At 36.9% G+C, this 23,808-nt stretch overlaps 1 protein-coding gene across 1 annotated transcript in view; it reads left to right on the top strand.

The window, feature by feature from the left end:
* Positions 1 to 23,808, top strand: part of LOC122814206 (putative ferric-chelate reductase 1) — a 183,975-nt gene that overhangs the window by 111,788 nt on the left and 48,379 nt on the right. Inside the window, exon 4 of the mRNA XM_044086810.1 lies at positions 16,006 to 16,100. Coding sequence (XP_043942745.1) covers positions 16,006 to 16,100 — 95 coding nt within the window. The remainder of the gene's footprint in view (positions 1 to 16,005; positions 16,101 to 23,808) is intronic.

Raw genomic sequence — 23,808 nt, forward strand, 5'->3', positions numbered from 1 at the left:
GACAAATATGCATTCTTGGAATCAGACAAAGGTGGGAATTGGGTTGTTTTTGATAGGAATAGATATAATTCTATAGCCCTTAATTTGCTTTCAAATAGTAGGGTATACATGTCTCTATCTACGAATCCCATCGCTGAGTTTAATAACAAACTTTTGGAATTGTTAGAAAAAGGTGAAAGGCTTGGTTTCTTCTCCCAGGGTGATGTTAGGAAACTGCATATTAAAAATCCAAATGATGCCAGGTTTTTTATTTTGCCAAAAATACATAAAGATTTGATAAACCCCCCTGGACGTCCAATAGTCTCAGGAAAAGGAGCTTTTTTGCAAAATGTGGGCATATTCTTGGACTCCATACTAAAAGAATATTTAGTGAGAATTCCATCACATGTAAAAAACACAAAAGAGGTGTGTGACAGTTTCAGAGGAAAGATTTGGCAAGATAATTATTATTGGGCCTGTGTAGATGTGGTTTCATTATACACTTCTATTTCTACACAATGGGGTCTAGAGGCCATTGGCCATTCATACATTCATGGGGGAAGGACCCAAAACTCACTTCATTATCTCACTGGTGGAATTTTGTCTTACTCATAATGTTTTTGAATTCAATAAGAAATATTTTTTACAAAAACAGGGAACGGCCATGGGTGCTAGCTTTGCACCGTCATATGCCATCCTGTTCATGGGCCACTTTGAGAATTTATTTATTTATACTACAAAGTTTTTTCAAAACAATGTTTTGATTTACAAGAGATTCATAGATGACCTCTTGTTTTTATGCAGGGGTAATCCAAGAGATTTTGATGATTTCATTACAGGTTTAAAATTGAATCCATGTGGATTAGATTTCACATATCAGGTAAATGTAAAGAACATGGATTTTTTGGATGTGCATTTTTATATTGGTACAAAGGGGACGGTTGAACACAAGCCTTTTCACAAAAAGACAGCAGTGAATAATTTCCTACATGCGACTAGTATGCATAGCAATTCCTTAATCGAGTCTTTGCCTTTTGGTGAATTCAGACGAATTGCTATGAATACATCTGAAAATGTGAATGTCCAAAGGGAATTTGACATTATTTGCAAGAGATTAATGAACAGAGGTTATTCCAGGAGTATTGTCTATTCACACAGGACCAAAGTGGAAGACATGTTAAATTTGAATGAAGAGGGGGCTGTAGCTAAGAATAGGAAGAGATTTGTGAACAAACCCTTTTTTTCCAAGAAAGAGGATTTTGTGGAGATGGATAAAATATTTTTTGTAGACAAATTCTCTCCTTTTTCTTCAATTTTAAAGAGAATTGTGTTGAACATGTGGCCTATTATAACCAGTGATGATTTTTTGAAGAACATAGTTCCAAATAATATTATTTTTTCTTATACAAGATGCAAAAATCTGAAGGAATTAGTTAGAAGTAAGGGTAAAAAGGACAGGGCAGCAAATGCAGGCTCTTTTGCTTGCAATAAATGCAAGATTTGTGACAAAATTATTAATTTAGATGGCCTCAAGATTAATGGGGTTACATACCATGCTTTAGATCACTTTGACTGTAATTCTTCCGGTGGTGTATATTATTGGGTGTAATTGTATAAAACAAAAATGGTATATAGGACAAACGAAACGCAGGGTTAAGTTAAGAATCTTGGAACATCTGGGGGATATTAGGAACAGTAGACTTGATAGTCCAGTTGCAAGCCACTTTCACCAATTTCACAATGGAGAACAAACTGGTTTCAAATTTAGTATTTTGGCAAGACCATGGGGAATGGGAGAAAGTAACATAAATTTTCAGACTAAGTTACTAAATATGGAATCTAAATTTATTGTAAACTATGGAACACTATTTCCTAATGGTATGAATTTAGATGTATAATATATTTAATACTATATATTTTTTTGTATTTTGTGTGTGTACATATAGTATATTGAATCCAGTAAAAGAAATAATTCTTCTATCCAGTTTGTGCTGCTTCTTTTTGTTTTTTGTGGAGACTTCGATTGGATTATTGTGATCCAGAAGTGTGTTTTTTCCTTTTGTGTTGTCCTAATTTATTTTTATTTAACAGTTTGGTCCTACGTTTGACCGGAAGCCCTCGACAGCTACAGATCAGAAGTGTACCGGTGGTCGAATACTGCGCAGGAGAAGCTACCGAAACAGTTCTTCTTGAAGCACAAAGTCCTCCGACTGAATTGTCGTCTTGAGAGGCTGGCCACTTTTCTGATCTGTGGCCAAAGAGCGGTCTCGAACTAGTGGACCCAAGAGGCTCAGGTAGGAAGATTTTGCCTTTTTTCTGTTTTAGATCAGGGACTAGGTTACAGTAAATGTTATTGTCATAGATTTGTTGTACAGATCAGGGACATAAGAAATTACTGTGTATTTTGTCATAGATCAGGGAAACAGAATAAGGTAGGCAGTTATTCTAGATAAACTGTGTAAGAAACTAAGATACCACGTGGTAAGAAAAAGGGTTACGTAACAGTTTTCTTTTGATATGGGAAATCAGTGCACTAAAAAATCACGAGATCCGCCCCTAACTGATGACGCAAAATATATGCAGTTACAACGAGCAGATAATATAAGGTATTATACAAAATGGGTTAATAAATACGAATTTGAAGGTAAATTAAATAAAATTTCATTAGTTAAACTTTTAAAACAGCTTAAATCTGACGCAGAAGGTCAGGCAAAGAAACAACGACAATTAGGCATTCCTCAGGCACACAGGTGGATTGAGGAAATGAACCGAAGGGAACAGAAACTTAAGAATACGAAAGCATTATTTTTAGACAAAGAGGATAATAATACAGTAATAGTGACGGCCCCTCCCCCTCCGCCCCCTCCGATACCCTTTTTAGGATATGAAGCAGGAGGACAGGCTAGTCCACCTCCATGTTATCCTGAAGTTGCAGGGGCATTAAAACCGTTTATTAGAGAACCCATTGATACTAGGTCCTGGACACGTAAGACACTTAGGGACACAGATTTATATCAAATAGGGAGAGACTCACTAGAAGAAAGTGAAGAAATCTGTCCATTAATCGAGGTACCAAACCCTCAGGCAGGACAGGAAGGGCAGGACCCAACTCTCCTGGTGTATAGACCATGGACACCAGAAGACATTCGGAAAGCTACAGAAGGAATCCCTCACCTGAAAATCAATCATAAAAAGTTTATACAAGATTTGCAAGGTATGAGACTAAGTTACCATTTAAATGAGGAAGAAATAGAAAAAGTAGTTAGACAAATTATAGGTCCAGACTGGCACATGATTTGTGGCACCTGGAACGCTCGTGACGCACAACTTAAGCCACTCCTACATAGTGATGCAGAATTAGACACCAGAGTGAAAGGTCTTACAGACCGAATCTCTGAGAAATGGAAACCTAGAGCAGATTGGACTTGCATTAATCAATGCATACAACAAGACAATGAAACTGTAGATGGGTACTATGGCAGATTATTGGAATGTTTCAATAACCATAGTAGCATGACTATTCCTGAAAGTCAGACGAATGATAGCGCATATGAATAGCAACTGAAAAATTCATTTTTGAAAGGTTGCATTGCCCCTATCAGTAGCTTTATTACAAAGCATATGATAGATCACTGAACAAGTAGGCTACAAGCCTTACTTGAGTATGCTAGACATGCTGAAAGACACTTTAATAGTAAAAAGAAAAAGAAGACACAGGTCTTCACAGCGGAAGACGGAGCAGAAGTCTTCGTTGTGCAGGGAGGTAAAAAGGGTAGGAAAAATACACAGGGTAATAAACAATCTGACAAAAAGTCAGAGGATTTTGAAGAGAGAAAAAAGAAAGGTGAGTGCTTTAAGTGCGGTAAAAAAGGACATTTAGCAAGGGATTGCAGGCTAAATAAAAAGGCGACTACAGAAGATAAAGATAAAGGTGATGAGGACTGACTATATGATAGTGATGACAATCAAAAATCATCAGGAAAGGTTAAAAAACAAAAGACAAATGTAAATGTAGTGGAAGGAACAGAGGAAGTGCAAGCAGATGAAGAGGATGAAGAAGGTGAAGTTTTAGACTTAGCATTATTGAGCTTAGAGCTCTATTTGGCAGACACAAAACCGGAAGTTACACTTCTGGTGGAAGGGAGGGAAGTGAAATTCTTGTGTGACTCAGGAGCGTCTCGAACTTTGATACACCCTTCAAAGTTACCAGAGCATTCTGAATCACCTGACTATATACTAGTGAAAGCAGCAAATGGACAGCTATATAGGGAGCCACTCTCCCATGATATAGCAATAACTGACCCAGTTTCAGGTATGACTCAGAAAAGTAAAATTGTAGTTTCTGCAAAATGTCCAGTAAACTTACTGGGAAGAGACCTTATGCAGATATTTGGCATAGCAGTAGTTCCTACTATGCAGGGTATGGAAGCACAAAGACAAATGGATACTTTTGTGGTGCGATCGGAGGGTGAAGCTTTTTACTGGTACAGCCAGGATCTAGTTACGACTGGTCCAGGGGCAGTAACGGAGGAACTGATGAACGTAGCCATCAGTAAGGTCCCCTCCTTTAACACTGATCAACAGCATTTGTTGCATTGTACTCTATACTACTGTAGTATGCCAGGACCGGATAAGGAATATGAGCAAGAATTGTTCAAAAATCCTGCTAACAGATTAGTGTTACGAACTTTATATTGGGATACTGAGGGAAACAGTGTAGTAAGCTGTTCATTACCTCAGGAATTCATGAAATTGTACAAATTCAATAGACTGCCACATGTCAGCTTGACAAAAAACAAAGCTGTGAGGTGGGCAGATTTAGGAGAAAAAGTAACAAAATGGGAAAAGCAAACTGATTCAGAATTGTCAGAACAGGGAGTACAGAAACAGAAATTGAATTGGCTCACACAGACACGTCCAGCTGTACACTTACAACATAGTGAAGACAGCTGATTAGCATTCTTATTAGAAGAAGAAGAAAAAGCCCTGTGCGATATACCAAGCATTCTTTGGTCGACAGGAAAATCAGATGTGGGACTTATTCGAACAGCAGGTCCAGTAACCATTACACCAAAATCAGCATTTAGACCACAAAAAAGACAATACCCCTTGAGGAAGGATGCAGAGCAGGGAATCAAGCCTATAATAGCTGCATTACTCAAGGAAGGAGTACTGGTAGAATTTCTAGATTCACCATGTAATACCCCTCTATTTCCTGTTAAAAAAGCAAACGGGGAATGGCGGATGGTACAGGATTTACAAGCCGTAAACAATGCAATAATACCCAGAGCACCTACGGTGCCAGATCCACACACTTTGTTAAACGATTTAAAGCCACAACAAAAATATTTTACTGTGGTAGATATAAGCAATGCTTTCTTTTCAATACCTATACATCCTGATAGCCAGTATTGGTTTGCATTTACATTTCAAGGTAAAAGATATACCGATACTCGGCTACCGCAGGGATATTGTGAAAGTCCAACGATATTTGCACAAGAAATGGCTAGCAACCTGGCAGGATTTACTCCACCAGGGGGCAGTCAGATTCTACTTTATGTAGATGACATCTTGCTAGCAGCCTCCACCCAGCAGCAATGCAGGGATGATACAATAGCATTATTGAAATTTTTAGCAGCACAAGGACACAAAGTAAACAAAAGTAAGTTACAACTTTGGAGAAAACAGGTTAGATACCTAGGATATGTAATATCCAAAGAAGGTAGAATACTAGATGAAGATAGAAAAACAGCGATTTTACAGGCACCCAAACCAACAACCAAGAAGGAAATGATGTCCTTCTTGGGAACAACTAATTTTTGTCGAAGTTGGATATTGAACTATGCTTTAGAATCTGCTCCATTGGCTGATTTAATATATAAAACACCAATGGCAGCACAAGATGTATTACAATGGACACCTGAAGCAGAAACAGCTTTCTGCAGACTAAAACAATTTATAGCTTCATCATTAGTTTTAGGACTTCCAAATTACCACAAAAGATTTTTTCAAACCGTAGATTGTAAACAGGGATATATGTCTGACGCAACAGCATGGGAGTAAACAACGCCCCATAGCTTACTATTCCTCACAGTTAGACCCAGTGGTGCAATCATTGCCTCACTGTGTGCAAGCAGTAGTCGCAGCTGCAATGGCAGTACAGGCTTCGGCCTCTGTGGTATTATTCCACCCTCTCACACTGAGAGTGCCTCATGCAGTTGCGATAATTTTACTGCAAGAAAAAATAGCATATCTATCTCCTGCTAGACATCTTTCATGTATGACCATACTGCTGAGCCAACCTCATATGGTAATTGAACGTTGTACAACATTAAATCCATCAACGTTACTTCCGACTCCTGTGGAGGGCACACCACACAGTTGCCTGCAGGAAATTGAGCAAATAACTTTGCCCAGACAAGATCTCACTGATATGCCCTTGGATGATGCTGAGGTGACATTTTATGTGGACTGTTCATGCAGAAAGGGTCCTACAGGGAAGAATCTAGTAGGGTATGCAGTAGTCACAGATACAGGGATTTTAGAAGCACAACCGTTACAGCATAACCTGTCTGCTCAAACAGCAGAATTGATAGCTTTGACACGGGCCTGCACTCTAGCGAAAGACAAATGTGTGAACATATATACTGATACTCAGTATGCTTTCTCTACAGTGCATGTTTTTGCGCAACAATGGAAGAATAGGGGAATGATAACATCTACTGGTAAACCGATTAATCATGCGCAACTTATTTTGAACTTATTAGATTCCATTCAGCTACCTACCAAAGTAGCTATTTGTAAATGTGTAGCTCATACAAAACAACAGGATTCGATTTCAAAAGGTAATGCACGAGCTGATGCAGCTGCAAAGCAAGCAGCTTCAGACTCAGAAACTTTACTTTTGAATGAGGAATTACAACCCTCTGAGATTTTAGATTTAGAAATGTTGAAAACAATGTAGACATTAACTACAAGAGCTGAGAAACAGAAATGGGAGAGACGAGGTGCAATCCTCGAAAATGGACTGTACATCTCCAAGGAGAAAAAGCCAATATTGCCGTCTAATTTATTTAGATATGCAGCTTTGTTGAGCCATGGGCATAGCCATGTCTCAACAGGGGGGATGGTACAGTTAGTAAATCGAATATTCCAAACATACGGATTTATGAACTTCACACAAAAATTTTGTGCAGCATGTCATATTTGTAATAAACATCATGCACAAGGAGCATTCAAACCCAAGCAAGGCAGTTTTCCTATACCACCATATCCGTTCCATACTATCTGTATGGATTTCATAGGACTGAGTAAATGTGAAGGGAAAAAATGCTGTTTAGTGATTATAGATATGTTTTCCAAATGGGTAGAAGCTTTTCCAACCAAAAATCCGGATGCAGCAACAGTGGCAAAGGCCCTGATAAAAGAAATAATTCCTAGATTTGGCATACCGGAGAGAATCTATAGTGACAATGGAACACACTTTGTCAACCAGACAATCCAGCAACTTGGGAGATTCTTTGGGATCTCCTTGAAGAATCATTGTGCTTACCACCCACAGTCTGCAGGACTGGTGGAAAGGTACAATGGAGTTTTGAAGAATAAGTTAAAAAAATTGATGAGTGAGACACAGAAGAATTGGATTTGCTGTTTGCCTTTGGCACTGCTGAGCATGAGAACAGTTCCAAACGTAAAGGGTTTGACCCCCTTTGAAGTGATATTTGGAAGGGTATATTATGTGCCACAATGGAAAGCTCTCATGCCTACAGAGCTGGAGGCCGACAGCTCATTAGCTAATTACATGAAGAAATTGTTAACAAATAAGACTGTTTTGCAGTTGAACTCTTTTTCAGATAAAGAACAAACGAGACCGGAAGCGGTGCTGACCCCTGGGTCCTGGGTTTGGCTGAAGGTCGTGAAAAAGAAAAATTGGACAAGTCCGAAGTGGGAAGGTCCATACCAAGTACTGTTGGCGACGCCTACTGCAGTCAAAGTTGCTGAGAGGTTGTCCTGGGTCCACCTGACGCACTGTAAACTGGTAAAGAACTTTCAGCTTGATAAACATTTTGTGACTGATACACCACAAAGGCAGGATGGCCAAGAGCGAAATGAGTAAAAATACAAACCAACCCCGAAGATATTGTTTAACCATCTTGCTAACTATACATCTATTGACTATGATTGTGGTGACTTTCCTTTTGTTGTGGTTTTTCCTGCATATAACCACACAAATGAAAGTGGTGAAACGTGATGAACTTTCTATAGACTGGCATCCAAACTTTAACACATACCTGGCTATGAAGCGTGTATATGTAGAGACTATGAACGTTTCAAATTGCTGGGTTTGTACTGCTATATCACCAGCATATGGAGGACTGTTAATGTCCGCTGTCCCTTTGGGGATAAATGAGACTTGGGAGAACTTACTTTTTGATAGAGGTTCTGTGAGATCACAGGGCAAAATTGCATTATATTTGCCTATTACACAAAGAGGAATTGTTTGTTTCTATAAAAATGATACACTCCAAGTTGGTTGGAGTAACTGTAACATAACTGTATCTTATAAATGCTATATTAAGGCTAAAGATAAAAGTACTAGTTGTAGCACAAATTATGATTCATATTTGAAATTAATGAGAACAACCATAAAAGATGTGCAGAAAAATCCTGAATTGCATAAACAGTTGTCTGTCATAGACAAGAAAATGTTTCATTCAGAGTTAACCTGCATCAGTACTAAAGTAGAAAATTGTTATTTTGTTTGTGGGAAAAAAGCATACAAATGGCTACCTGAGAATTGGTCTGGCAGTTGTTTTTTGGGTTATCTGGTTCCAGCTATAAGGCATACTGCAGAATTACCTCTAGGTAAGATACGAAACGTGAGAGATGTAGCTCGAAAAACTGGGAATTCAGTCGAGAAACCTGCTAATCCAGTGGGTAAGATCGAAGCTGGCTGGAAGGATCATCCATCCATGAAAGATAAAGAAAAATTGACTCATATGGACTTGAGTGACAGTGTTATATCCTGGGCTGGAATATTCCCAGCCTACGGAGCAGTCAAATCGATCTGGGAACTGAGAAAATTGTCAAAGCTTCTCGAAGTAATGAGTAATGCAACTTTTTCCGCTCTCGAACTTGTGACTGATGAAATGAATGCAATGAGAACTGTTGTGCTACAAAACCGAATGGCTCTTGACTTCACCCTAGCGGCGAGAGGTGGTATGTGCGCGCTTATCAAAGAAGAATGCTGTGCGTTTATACCAGATAATAAGCATGAGATCAATGACCACCTAGAGGTAATACAGCAGGTATCAGCCATGACTGAACCAGGCCCAAACCCACAGACAAACTTTTTCCAGAATCTATTTGGTGGGTGGGGTTCAATCCTAATGAATATCTTGATTGCTATTTGTGTTGTCTTGCTCTTATTAGGAGCATGTGTCTGTTGTGGGATTCCCTGTATGAAAAGATTAGTCAGAGAATTTGTTGACATATCTGTAACTGAAACTATGTACCAAGACATTGAGTTGGACCTATTGGTTCCAAATGAAATTCTTTCCGAAATATAAAACAAATGACTTGCCTAGTTGAAAGTCCTTAAAGGAGAAGGCTAGGGAACGATATGATATTGTTTATGTTTCTGAATAGAATAAAAAGTATTAAAAGGAGGGAAAATGTTAGAAAAATGTGTACTTAAACATATATAAACTGCTAGTTTAAAAGCAAATAGTATGTAATGCATTTTATTCTATCTTACAATATGGCAATAAGAATGATCTTACATGTAATTGCTTGAAGCTTTGGAGCTGCAGTGTGATTGAACTCTGACCCTGGCAGTAGCCAGCTCAGCAAGCTTATGTTTTTCACTAATGATTATCTGCTGGGTCAGGAAAATGAATGTATAATGCATTAAATCTTTTCTTCCTTCCTCTGAGATAGTTGGCCTTGTGAATATTATCAGCACAGCTGCTAAAAGTAATGTTGCGAGAAGAACAAAGAAGTGTATTACAAGACTGAACTGACTATTGTATTCGAGCAGGACTGAAACCTTGAAAGAATAACATTTACAGAAAGACATTATAACTGACCAGGTGCCTTGCAAGGCTGTATTATTCTCATGGGAAAACTTTTAAAAAGTATAACATCAGCATTTTCTTATGAATAGAATATTGTAGACCATAGTGATGTAGGTGCCCTGTGACTGATCACGTCAGTAAAGTGGGCACAGCTTGAATGTATAGTGTATAAAATGAAGAGTATTTCCTGTATCATGCCAGACAGAATTCTATACTTGTATTGTATGGTCTTTGGCCTCCTGGTGTACACTAGTAAGTTTTTGCATCTGAGCCTTTTGTGTTGTCCTAATTTATTTTTATTTAACAAGGGCAAAGGCCACTAATAAGCCCCTGTTAAAATCCACTTATGTAGCCTTAATGGGAGGGTGCCACCAGTCATCAGATGCTCTGAAGGTCTGGGTATTCCATGATTACTTTTATCACATATATGCCTATATATATATAGAGAGAGAGAGAGAGAGAGAGAGAGAGACGGATGACTGTTGAAACTGAATAAGTGATAAGAGGATAATTTACTTTCATTCAGGCAATCCGTACCAAGCAGTCATAGCCATGTCTATGTACATGTCAGATTTCAATAAAAGAGGGTGGCCATATAATGCTTTTTACTGTTGCTTGCATTAAACAGTTACCACACATTAAAATACTCCAAGTTGCTTCACACAAATCACATTAGTTCTGCAAAGCCAGAATACTAAGAAAACAACAGCAGGCAGCTAGATATTTTCCTCTACAGACAGCCACAGCAATTACACCTACTCTGTGTATATCAGGCGCCCAGTTAAGTAGTCCTTTTTACGTCTCACAATGCACACTTGTTGTATAAAGACAGATAATGAATGCTTAAAACTGAGCAATTGAGAAGAAGGACAGCGACGGTTTCCTTCATCCAGCCAGGAGCTAACCCCCACCCAGCAGTTATTGCCATGTTGCCTGATGGCCATGTAATATATGTCATCTTTGCTCCACACAGACAAGCTGCCATACATTAAAGTTTTCCAAGTTGCTTAACACAAATCACAAAGCCAGAAATATTGTAGAAAATATCTGTTAGACCACTGTCATCACTATAAAATAATAATAATAATAATATTTACTTCACTGCTTCTGTTTTGCATCATTCTTCTCAACTATTCTGAATTGTGCAGAATGTCTCCGATGACTGCAGTCAATCTGTAAAGCCAGTCATTAGAGATTCATACTTCTTATTTTTCAAATAAATGCATCACCTTGATGTAAAACTTCAGCTCTGCCTGAGCATCATGGTGTTGTGCCTACATCTGAACATTGTCTTTGCTCCAGGACCTCATAATGCCCAAATCTATGATATAGAGACTTATTTGTAGCTGTTAACTGGAGTAAAACACTGATACATAAGGACATTTTTTGAGACTCAGCCCTGCAGCACAATTTGGCTAAGTGGCTTGGCCAATGTCTCACAGTAGACAAATGGAGGCTAAGGGAATCAAATTCTGGACAACAGAAAGCAGCTCATTTATAGCTTGTAACTTTAATTCTCTGCACTAACTGTCAAGAGAAGACAGATAGAGCTGTCTGGTTCAAATAAATAAATAAATAAATGTGAATGGCATGTCACAGTTTAGGGCCTAGATAGGTACTTTTCTGTGGGCCCTCAAGGTCAAATATTAGTAGGTTAGTCATGGAACTAATGTTTAGGTAGTTAGTGTCAGGAATTAAAGAGACCACCTTAAAGTATTTAATCACTTTCTGTGCAGCTTCCCTCTGTTGTTAAATTGGAATTAAAATTAAGGCTTAATTGACACAATTGTATTTCAAGTTGCTGCTGTCCGATTTATATACAGCATGTCTCTTCATTCCCTCCCTCAAACAGGCAGACGCCGTCTATGTTCTGTTCTGATGTCAAGACTAGATCAAAAGTGGAAAAAGAAACAGAGCATAACATATTTGCTGTCAGACATATATAAGCAACATGCTTATTTACCCCCCCCCCCAGATGATAGTCACTTGTAATATGCAAGAGATGTTTCTGAGGTAAATGAAAGATAATAAAGATTATGACAGAATTTCAAATTTTTACTTCTAGAGACAATACAGCATTCCTATACAAGCTATAGTGACCCTCTAAAGTTTGTGAGGGGAGTTAAAAAAAATAATGACCACACTGTCCCCAGCCCAACACTAGATAAAGTGATCTCTGAGGTTTTGGAGGGATGCTAAAATAGTAATGACATTGTCCTCAGCCTCCCACACAAGTACATAGACCTTTTCTGTACACCTGTTTGCATGGCTAGTTTTAGACTAGAGGGGATCATAGCAGAGGTGATTATTAAGCCCAAGTAAAAATCCACTTACACAGGCTTGGTGTGTGTGGGCCACCAGCCCCTAGAAGGTCTGAGGGTCTGGGTATTCTGTGATGCACTTATTCCTTAACTTTTGACAGGTGACTGTTAACACTGAGCAAGTTACTTTCATTGAGACAACTCTAAAGGAAGCAGTTATATCCACTTCTGTGTACAATTTAGATGTCTGACTGTGATAAAAAAGGATAACCAGGTAATGTATTTCACATTTGTTCCAAACAGTTGCTACATAGTAAAATATTGTATGTTGGTTCACATAATCATATTAGTCCTGCAAAACCAAAACAATAAGCAAAAATCAGCAGACAGCTTGTCATTTTCTTCCACAGAACACAGCCACAACAATTATACCTACTCTGTCTGTACATATCAGTAGTCCATCTTACTTATCACAAATGCACACTATTCCTGCTAAGCTAGATAGTGACTGTTTAAACTGAGCAAATGACTGCTATAATGGAAATCACTGGACTGCGGCAGCTTGTTTGCATACTGCTTATGATGTCACAGCAGTAGCGTAGTTTGGCAGCTGCATGCTGCTGTCATAACATTGTCAACCTTAGCGCAAACAGTATTTTATGAAAAATAACATTACACAATATACCACTGCAAGCAAATTAAAAAATATATATTGCTATCTGACACTAATCAATTTATCACGTTAAGTGCTTATAAAACATTTTTAAATTGGAGAATCCCTCATAAAATGTTTGATTTTCTGGTCAACTACCGAGGATTACAGTTGATCAGTAATGTCAGACATTAGAGCTTCATCCTTCTTATCATTCAGAAAATGCATGCTGATGGACAATCTGCTGCTGTACTAACTTAAATGTCCCTGATGTTGTCTCATATTTTTTGTCTTTTCCCTTGTAAATCATATTTGCTTGCATTCAGAAATATATGTTGATGAGAAACCTGTTGCTCTATTAACTTAACTTTTAACAAACCCAGTTTTGTTCATATTATTTGCCCTGTCCCTCATTTTTTTTTATTTTGTGGTAAATCACTGAAGATTAATCAGTCAATAAAGATAGTTATTAATGTTTCTTACTTCATAATATTCAGAAATGCATGTTGAAGGGATACCCGTTATTTTACGAATTTTTAAGTGTAAAAAAATATTAACTGATGTGTATTTATTTACTGGCATCTGCATTCTTGACCAGTACTTTCACAATGCCCAGTGTTCTCTGTTATTCTTCAAATAAAAAGATGGTTATTTACTTTCATCAAGCCAACCCCTATCCCTACCCAGCAGTTATAGCCACAACATCTGATGGCTATGTAATATTATTTTACCTCCACACATACCTTTCAACTGTCCATATTTTCCCAGAGTGTCCATTTTTTTGCCTCATGTTTTGATCTGTTCCTTATAAAATGTGTTTTTTTTGGCAAATCACTGAGGATTGACATCACTAAATAATGCCATACATTTCAGTTTCAGACTCAGAAAATGCATGCTAACCCAAATTCTGTAATTCTAGAAACTTTCTACATTTATAACAGCAATATTTAAAATCTGTTCCAATTTTTTTGAGCTATGTCTCTCCATACTTTTAGGCTTTGTCTAGATTTTTTGCTATGAGATTGAGATGAATGCCTCCACAGTCCACACAATTTGCCATGCATTACAGTATTCCAGTCCAAGCTGCCCCACACAATTCACAAAGCCAGATTAATATTGCCTAAAATATCTAGTTGATTACTGCCAGCATCATTGTAAAAACAAAACATCTCGCAGCGCCATTCCTCTAATCTCAACTGTCAACATAAAATATGTCTGAAATATTACCCAAAATATTTGATCACTGCCAGCAGTAAAAATAGTAATATAACCTCTCCCACCAACACCACACCATTCTTCTCCTCTCTGCCCACAATTCTGCAGAATGTCTCTGCCTCTCTTCCTTATACTGTATTTCTCCCATTGTGAGTCATTGTTAAAAAATCCTTCAAGTGCTTTTGTGCCTACAGCTGACCCTTGAAAGGTTTGCACTCCCATGACATTGCAACATTTAAGGTGATGAACATAGTGTAACTTGACTTGACTTGAATGTCAAGTCGACTAGAGTCAAGTCGAGTAGAGAACCACCCCTCTCTGCTGGAATGTTTTCTTCTCCACAATTACATTTCTCCTCCAAAGGGACTTTATTTATGTATGTTTTACAATAAAGAAACATTCCTCTAAAAATAAATAAATAAGTAAATGAAGGAAGACTCCCCTACAAGCAAGATGCCCTAGGCAGTTGTCTATTTCGTCTGTGCATAAGGCCAACCCTGCATCTTTCCACAATAAGAATAAAATTGACTAAGGGTATTTTCTTACTAATAATGACTAGATTACTGTACTGCAAAAGACTGTCTGAGCAATCTGTTAAGACAAACACCTGTGGAATTGTTGCACCATGAATATTATGCAGCATTCAAATTTTGTAAGTTGCTTTTAGTTTGGTTGTTTCAAAGAGCTCCGCTAACTTATTTACATGTTTGATACTGCTTTCCAGCACTTGATATGCCAGCACAAAAGGCAGAATATGTTTGTAGTGCACATTTAGGTATAGAAAGACCTAAAATTGTATTTTTAATTGTTTGTAGTCACTTATAGAAGTTCATTTATAAGTTTTTTTCTTTTTTTTTTTTTGTAGGAAATTTTTCTACTTTTTTCTGCTGAACACGAAGCCTTCCCTAGTCACCCTCTCCCCATTCATCCAGTTGTACTGGGCATCCTTAACATGGGAGAGCACGAGCTGTTCAGTGAAGCTATCATTCAGACAGCTATGAGGGTGACTTATGCCCTCACCATCATCCTGGCAATGTGGGTATAATTTTGAGAGGACTGAACCATTATTCTGGGCAGGAAGATGAGCAATTCACATCACCGTGGAGACCACCACAGTTCTCCTGATGCAAGTGCATTCTCCCATTTACTTTTGATGAGAACTAAGATAAAGGATATTGGTGGCTAAGCACCTTACCAGCACCCCTTGCAGCATTACCTTTCCTTCAAGGGACCATTGTGGCATTGAGCAGTACCCATCTATCCCTTCCTCCCTCCCAGGATGAGTGAGCACACCCTCACCATACCAGCTCTAACTGATGTCAAAAGCTGCTTTTTGATTTTAGGTAAACTGGGTCATGGTCAGAGGCACTAACCCTCTATGCCAACAGAGCTGACACAAATGTTCTTCTTCTTCTCTGAACTAAACTTATATCAATCCATTCCCAGTAAAGACTTTCTTCTGGTTTCACTGCCTCCCCATCCATTTCACAAACAGTAAACAGAAATATATAGTTTACCACAGCTTACTACAAACAAAATGATGCACTTATCAAATAATGATACATGCTTCATGTCATGAGCAGTTTGTTACTTTACACAATATGAATAGATGTCAGCATTTAAAAAATGTATTGTCTATTTTCAGGAGCCATACTTTCACTTTGTTGTACATTTCACAGAAATGTTTGTACTCTTATTTGCTATAAAACTCATATTTTTTGGAACTTGCACTATTATTAAAAAATCTAAACTATGTAACACCACTCTCATAAGATGAGTACTGATAAAAATAATGAAATATATACTATTGTTTATGTTACAGAATTCTGCTGTAAGTCACACATCTGACATCAAGAAAAGTAACGTTGAAGTGACTTGGATAGCCCCAAATCAAAAAGATGATGATATTCAGTTCTGGTGATGTATAAAAATTAAAATAATTATAGCTGTAGATTTACTAAATACCTTTTTTATGTGAGCCTATATGTCTGTCTGCCTCTCTATCTATCTATCTATCTATCTATCTATCTATCTATCTATCTATCCATCTACTTGTATCATCTACATATGTAATGTTATATTTGCATCTCCAATTTTAATTATCTAAAGAATTTGGCATTTTCCAAACTAAAAAAGCAGGGAGTGATTTTCTCATTACTACATATATATTTTTCTTAAACTATAAATATGATTTATATTGCCTATCTGCCTATCAGCCTGCCTGTCAGTTTGCTTGTCTATTTGTCTGTCAGTCTGTCTGTCTATTTGTTTGTTTATCTATCTATCTATATATATATATATATATATATATATATATATATATATATATATATATATAAGTAAAGTTGTATTTTGTACCTGTAATATTAATTATCTATTGAATATGGCATTTGCTAAAATAAAAAAGTCAGTGTGGTTTTCTATTACTTATATTCGTTTTTATATCATAAATATGATTTCTAATGATGAGTTATTTTCCATAATCACAGATTATACACTTTCTCTTACAGTTGTAATATCACATTACTTGCATTCTTTGCTCCTTCTTTGTGAGAAACCAATCAGGGGTATTATTTAGAGTGAAACGGTGAATGTACCTGACTTTAGCTTCAAGTAATTTATCAAGATGCACTTTGTAAGATAATAATAAAGTATTTTTACATTTTCAAAGGAAAAAAGCATTTTAAACACCGTGAAGCAGATACTAGCCCTGAAGAATGTAGGTCTGCTACAAGCACCCAAGTCTCAGCTGCTCAGAGACCACAATCTAGTAGCCAGGGATTTGAGCTTCTTACAGCTCATATGAATTGTAGCTCATGCTAAAACTTGAATAATAGTTTTGGGTGAGGTGTAGCAGTTTTGAGGAGAGAGCAGAGCTGTTGTACCTTGCCCAATATTCAAATTCAAGCAAGGTAAGTGTTGTAGCTTTAGGGAAGTATTTGGAGAGAGGTGGGAATGCAGCTTCAATTTTAAACAAAGCCAGGAGGAGGAATAAGGCTTAGAGAGTGGGAAAGGAGTTTCACGGTTATGAAGCAGGAGGAGGGTTTAGGTTTAGGGACTGGCATAAGGGTTTAGGGTTAGGCAGCAGAAGTCAAGTTTTAGATCTAGGGAGCACCTACTGGGAAATTTAGTTTAAGGTTGTGAGAACAGAGTTTTAGGTTTAGGGAGTGGTAAGGGACTTTAGGTTTAGGGAGCATGAAGGGGGTTTTAGGGTTAGACAGCGATTAGAGACCTTAGGTTGACAGAGTGGTAGGGGAGATTTGAATTAAGATTGGGGAGCAAGGACTGAAATTAGAATTAAGGACTGGGTGGGATTTTAGTGTTAGAGTTACAGCTCTAATAAGTCTATACAGTTTACTAGAGTCAGGTGGTTCAGTATGATTGGGCTTGTGGGAGTTAGGGCTGATAGCTAGATGCTATCACCATACACTGAAGTTAGGAAATTAGCTTTTTTCCACTGTAGTGCGATCTTGGATTTGGCATATTTAATTTATGGGGGGTGTGGGGTCTTGCACCCCTGCAGAAACATAGTAGAAAGTGTGTTAGTTAGTTAGGTGTTGTTGTAGGTGGAGGTGATATTATTTACTTGTGCAATGTAGTTTTCAATGTTATGAAGCACACTTTCAATGTTCTGAGTTTTCAATGTTTTGGGTTTTCAGTGTTTTGAATTTTCGATGTTATGGTCTCAATGTTATGAAATTCAATGTTATGAAATTTCAGTGTTATGAAGTAGACCCATATATATATATATATATATATATATATATATATATATATATATATATATATATATATATATGAATCTACTTGAGTAGACCAAAAGGACACTTAAAATTTAACTGAAATTTACTTTAATGAAACACTTCTAAGAATTTTCAAAAAAACTGAAGTTTTACATTACTGTATTTCTTTACAGAGAATGCAGCCACTTGGCCAACATGCAATGGAAAAACACACTGCAGTATGTTAAACCCACCCAGGTGGGAGGGCTATACCCCTTCACCCCCCCAACTCAATATACCAACTCCGGGATTGCACTACAATGGAGAAAAGGGAAAATTTCCCCATTTTGGACAAGCAGCTCCATTCCTTGTAAAGAAATTTGGTAATCTGAAGCTTTGTTTTTTGAAGCTTCAAAGATGTTATCTCGTTAATGGAAGTTTCAGTTAAGTGTCCTTTCGGTCTAATCAAGTACAACCATATATATATATATATATATATATATATATATATATATATATATATATATATATATATATATATATATATATATATATATATATATATACACACACACACACACACACACACACACACACATATATAAATATATATATGTAGATATGTGTGTGTGTATGCATGCATACATAATAATTTGGTGACAGCACCTAGATGGTACATAGGGATGTTATCTACATACACAAAGACATACAAAAAGTAGGGTGGTGTTTCCCAGGAGACCAGTTACTGAAGATAAGTACAAAGAGTACTCTGCAAAAAGGAAGCTTCGAAGGAATCCAGACACCTATGTAACTAACTAGGAACAGACCGACTTGAACTGCATGTTAGGAGTGCTAGTAATGCAGAGAGTTTGATTCCAGAGTCATAGGGAATGGATTAGAGAGGACTCAATTAAGATATCAGAGTGGGGAAGTGTAACTAAAGAAATTAGAAGTAGTATTCTGGCCTTATGAAGTAAGCCTGTTGGTTTTTTAATTCTGTGGAAGTTGGAAAAGGAGTATAATGACCTAAAGATAGAAAGAAGCCTGTTGTAAACTGGAATCAACTATTTCTACAGTATGTTAATCCATCTAAGCTGGAAAGAGTTTTGGATTGTTATCCTGGTTCTATTTGTTTACTTCCTTCTTTTGAACTGCATTATGGTACACATTGGAGTCTTGAAATGATATATAGCAGTATATGTAAACTGTTGATCTGTTTTTTTGTTTATCCCTTACCCAAATCTATAAGCAGAAAATATCTTCTGTTTTGATTATTTTGTAAAATAAACCAAACATTAAGCATAAGAATTTAATACAGAGACTTTATTATTTCTAATACCAGACTATTGTTGTCATATTGGTCTTTCAACAGATAGAGAAACAGTTTTTGGTTTCTACAAACTTTATCTTTAAAAGATTCTTGGTTGCTTTTACTTGGTCAGAGTAATTCCCCCACATGTGAACGAATTGCTGTTTAATGAGTAGACTGAGGACTACTGTGTTACAAGAGTTTACAATATAGCAAAAGACTGATACAAACTATTATGACAATGTAAGGTTTGCTCCAGAAAAGAGGATTCCTGTTGCAGTGAAAATGGATGTTAACAAACACTGGTTTCTAAGTCTATATATGTTGCAGCCTCTGTGCTTAGGCTGTGTATACTAACTACTATCTTTGCTGGCACCCAAAATGGAAAGTTATTATCCATATAAAAGATGTTACAGGTACTGACTAATGCCCAATTGGTATAAAGTAAAGAACTTTTTATTAAATGTGGTATAATGTTCACAGTTGTCAGTGTCATGGTTCTCCAATAAGCAAAACAAGTACATAATTTGATAATCTTTTGGAGGGATCTGATACCTATAGAAATTCCACATAAAGTGGCATACAATTCAAATGTAATTTCAAAAGCTTATAACAGAGATTTTTATTTGGTTCTATATTAAATCAGTGAACACTTAAAAATTGACCCCATGTAAGTGAGAGTTTACAATCCCAAACACTTGGAATAGCGATTGCTGTTCCACAAAAAAAATAAATAAATAATAAAAAAAAATAAAAACTTCAAAATATTACATAAAGTGGAAGGCTTCACCCCTCACCCCCCCCCTACTTAAATATATCAACTTTGAGATCACACTACAGTGAGGAAAACGGCAAAGTAACGGAGATGGCCAAGTGATTTCTTTCCCAAGGAAAGAAATCACTTATATGTAGTTTTGTTATTTTGCTGGTTTGTGCTTTCAAGTTCGATCAAGATGCATTCGAAGGATTGTGTCTTTGATTATATAATAGGAACCCTTATTATTTCAAAGTTTTCTAATTTATTTTTCATTTATGTAAAAATATAAAAATTTGAAGCAATCGATAATTTAGTATCAACAAAATACACAATGAAAAATCCAGAAAATTATACATTGTTGATATTAATTGTGATTTTAGCCTAGAAAAATGACTGATAAATTATTCAGTGCTACTGCATCCGCCGTCCACTTTGGCCTTGGCCTTGGACTGCAACTAAAAAGTTGAGCACATGGCTGTTTTTTTTCTTACATTCAGGCTCCTTCTCATGGAATTTCATCAGACTCAGTCTCACACTTCCAGCAGTGTTCAACTGCTAGAGAAATACTTGCTTAAGGACTGTCATTCACCTCCATTTTTATCTTATACATTTTATTAATTCCTGCATAATGATCCTTATAACAGAAATCAGAGTTCCCGGGTCATGAGCTAAGTACCTGCTAGCCATCATCATCATCACCACAAACTGGTCGTGCTTTAAACTAACAATGCTAAATGGAATCGAGTCAATTATGCATCAGAAATACTTCACTTCTCTGAGGACAAAGATTAGTTGTCTGCTTTAGGTCTGCCCCCTAGAGTAGGGGTCTTTTCTTTATATACAAAATAACTTTTATAAAATATTGACATATTTGCATATATTTACAAATGTACAAATATAGAAATACACAAATCTGTTTATACAATCATACTAAATTTTCATCTTTATTAGACCCATAACCACCACCTGATTTTACTTAATATTGTTGCTAAAATCCATTTACCATTAAACATAGTTTCATTTATTCTTTCATTCCATATAACTCATATAACATAAATTAACTTTTATCTATTCTTCTAAAATGTTTTATAATATCCATATTTAATCATAACCATGTTTATTTTTTCCATTTCATGTATATCTTTCAAAAAAATCTTCTTTACACGGATTTCCTCATAACTATTTTACTCTTTTACATTTCAGAACCATATGTTCTGTAGTTGTAATGTAAACATATTCTATTACTGTTCTTTTTTTATGGTATATTTTCTTTTACTGGCAATTTATATATTAACATTTCTCCACAAAAAAATCTTGATACTGCACCATTTGCTTTTTATTTTTATAGCTTTAATGTTTTATCTGTTAGACATAGTAATGTCTTATCATTGCATTTTTATACCATACTATATTATCAATTTTTATTTTCCACAAAAAATATTTTTCATGGTAACATTTTATTTCTTCCCTTGTATACTCTTTTCTCTTTCACTATTTTATCGTACCCCAAAATTTATCATACTTATATTTATACAATTTTATTACTAATCTCTCATCTTTTTCATGTATCCACATTAACACTTTGTACAAATGTAATGAAGCAGCATATACAACTGAGTTAATTAACCCTAAACCACTTTTTTCTTTATTTGCATACAAAACATCTCTTTGTACTGAGTTTAATCTAGAGCCCCATATAAATGAAAAAAAAATATCTGCAATAATTCCTTTTCAAATACTGTTGGCAACATAAATACACTTACTAAATATGCTATTTCCATCAATACCAAATTTATCAACTAAGCCTTTTTTTCCGAATGATAATATATATGTTCTCCAGAAAAAAAACAGGTTTGTTTTATTTCTTCTATTTTATTTTTTCCCATTGAATTCTACTTACATCTTGATTCCCAAATGTTATATCTAACACAGAAATTTAATTTACTATAAAATATATATACCTCCTATCTTTACTATGTCACCAAAACCTTTTCTTTTCTCTTTACTTAAAGCCATTTCTATCACCTCTAGACACTCATTTGTGCAAAATATTACTTCTTTTATTCAAATGTTGTTTTTTTTTTGCAATTATTATAACTTCATATGCATAGTTAACAGAGCTGGATTTCTTAACACTTCAGGTGTTATACACCCTGCCTCCATCATTTTGTAATTCATTTCACATACTATCACATTTATAACTACTGCAAAAAGTATACAGCTCACTGGACATCTGTCTTTCATTACTCTTCATATTTGCCTCTTGGCTTAATCAGCCATTTACAAATATTTTTATTTATAGGTTCATAGATTCATAGGCTGATACTAGGCTTTCTGCCCTAGGGCATTTATAAACCTAGCCAGACTGTGTTTGGCTTTCGCCACCCTTTTAGATTAGTTGACTGTGCCTCTGTATAGTAGGTCACAGAAGGTAGCCCTTTTAAGGTTAGTTTACTGTGCCTCTGTCAAGCAGGGACACAGAAGATCCCAGGGGTAAACTTACGATCTCCCATCCACTCATCAAGATTTCTCTTGAAGAGGGTCAGTGAGGGGCTCTGCCTAACATGGGTTGGGATTTTGTTTCTGAGTGAGGGGAGCCTCTGGGATATGAATCGGTCCTTCCAGCATGTCCTATTGATTTCTGTGCTGAGGTTTAAGTCCCTGGAGCATGTAGCTCTGAGGGATTTGGATTTCCTGAGGTGGAGCATGTCCATTAATTCTGGGTTGGACATGGCTTTATATGTCAGGCACAGATCGCCTCTGAGTAGGTGGTAAGCAACTGAGTAGAGCTGGAGTTTCTTTAGCCGAACTGCATAGGGCATCTGTTTGAGTCCCTTGATCCTCTTGGTGAGGTACTTCTGGGGTCTTTCCAGTTGCTGCAGGTGTCGGGTAAGGTACATCCCAAACGGGGCATTGTATTAAATTATGGGCCTGATGAGTGATGAGTAGAGAGGCACAATGACATCTCTTGATCTAGATGTGAACCCTTTTGTGATAAGGTGGGCTATATAGAAGGTCTTTCTAACCACTTTGGCAATGTGATTGTCAAAGGAGAGATTACTATCTACTTGGGTCCCCAAATACCTAATTACTTCTTCCGTACTTAATGGATTACCACCTATGTGGTAATTTGTGGGCACATTGTTTTTCCCAAAGGGGATGACTATGCACTTTTTGGCATTTAGCTTCAGGCCATGGTTCTGGCACCAGTTATCCATCTCTGTGAGACCCTTTTGGAGGATGCTTGTGTCAGCTGGAGAGTCGATTATGGCACCCAGTTTGCAGTCATCTGCGAACTTGGTCAGCCATAGTCCTCCCGTGTTAGCCTGTACCTCAGAGAAATATATACTGAACAAGAGATGTCCCAGAATTGAGCCTTGTGGGATGCCACTTGTAACTGGTTTAGAGTCTGACATGGCACCTACAATTCTAACCATGTGGGTTCTATCCCTGAGCCAGTTTGCAACCCATCTTGTGACATAGGGGTTGATATTTAGGCTGGTGAGCTTATTTATGATGCCCGAGTGGGGTATTGTGTCGAAGGCTTTTGTGAGGTCCAGGTAGGCTGTGTGGACTACCTTCCCTTCATCTACGGCCTTGGTAACTGTTTCAAAGAAGTTGACCAGGTTCAAGAGGCAAGATCTGCCCTTAACAAAGCCGAATTGGGTAGGATTCAGTGTCTGGAGGTTTCTGATGTCTTTGTTTATGAGTAACATGATGATGCGCTCCATAGCTTTGCAGACCAGACTAGTCAGTCTTATAGGGCGATAGTTTCCGGGGTCCGTTATGGCACCACCTTTGTGGAGTGGGACCACTGTTGCTGTATGCCATTCCTTG

Source organism: Protopterus annectens, chromosome 10.part0, assembly GCF_019279795.1.
Source record: "Protopterus annectens isolate FY-2018-M chromosome 10.part0, PAN1.0, whole genome shotgun sequence".
NCBI classification, from domain to species: domain Eukaryota; kingdom Metazoa; phylum Chordata; order Ceratodontiformes; family Protopteridae; genus Protopterus; species Protopterus annectens.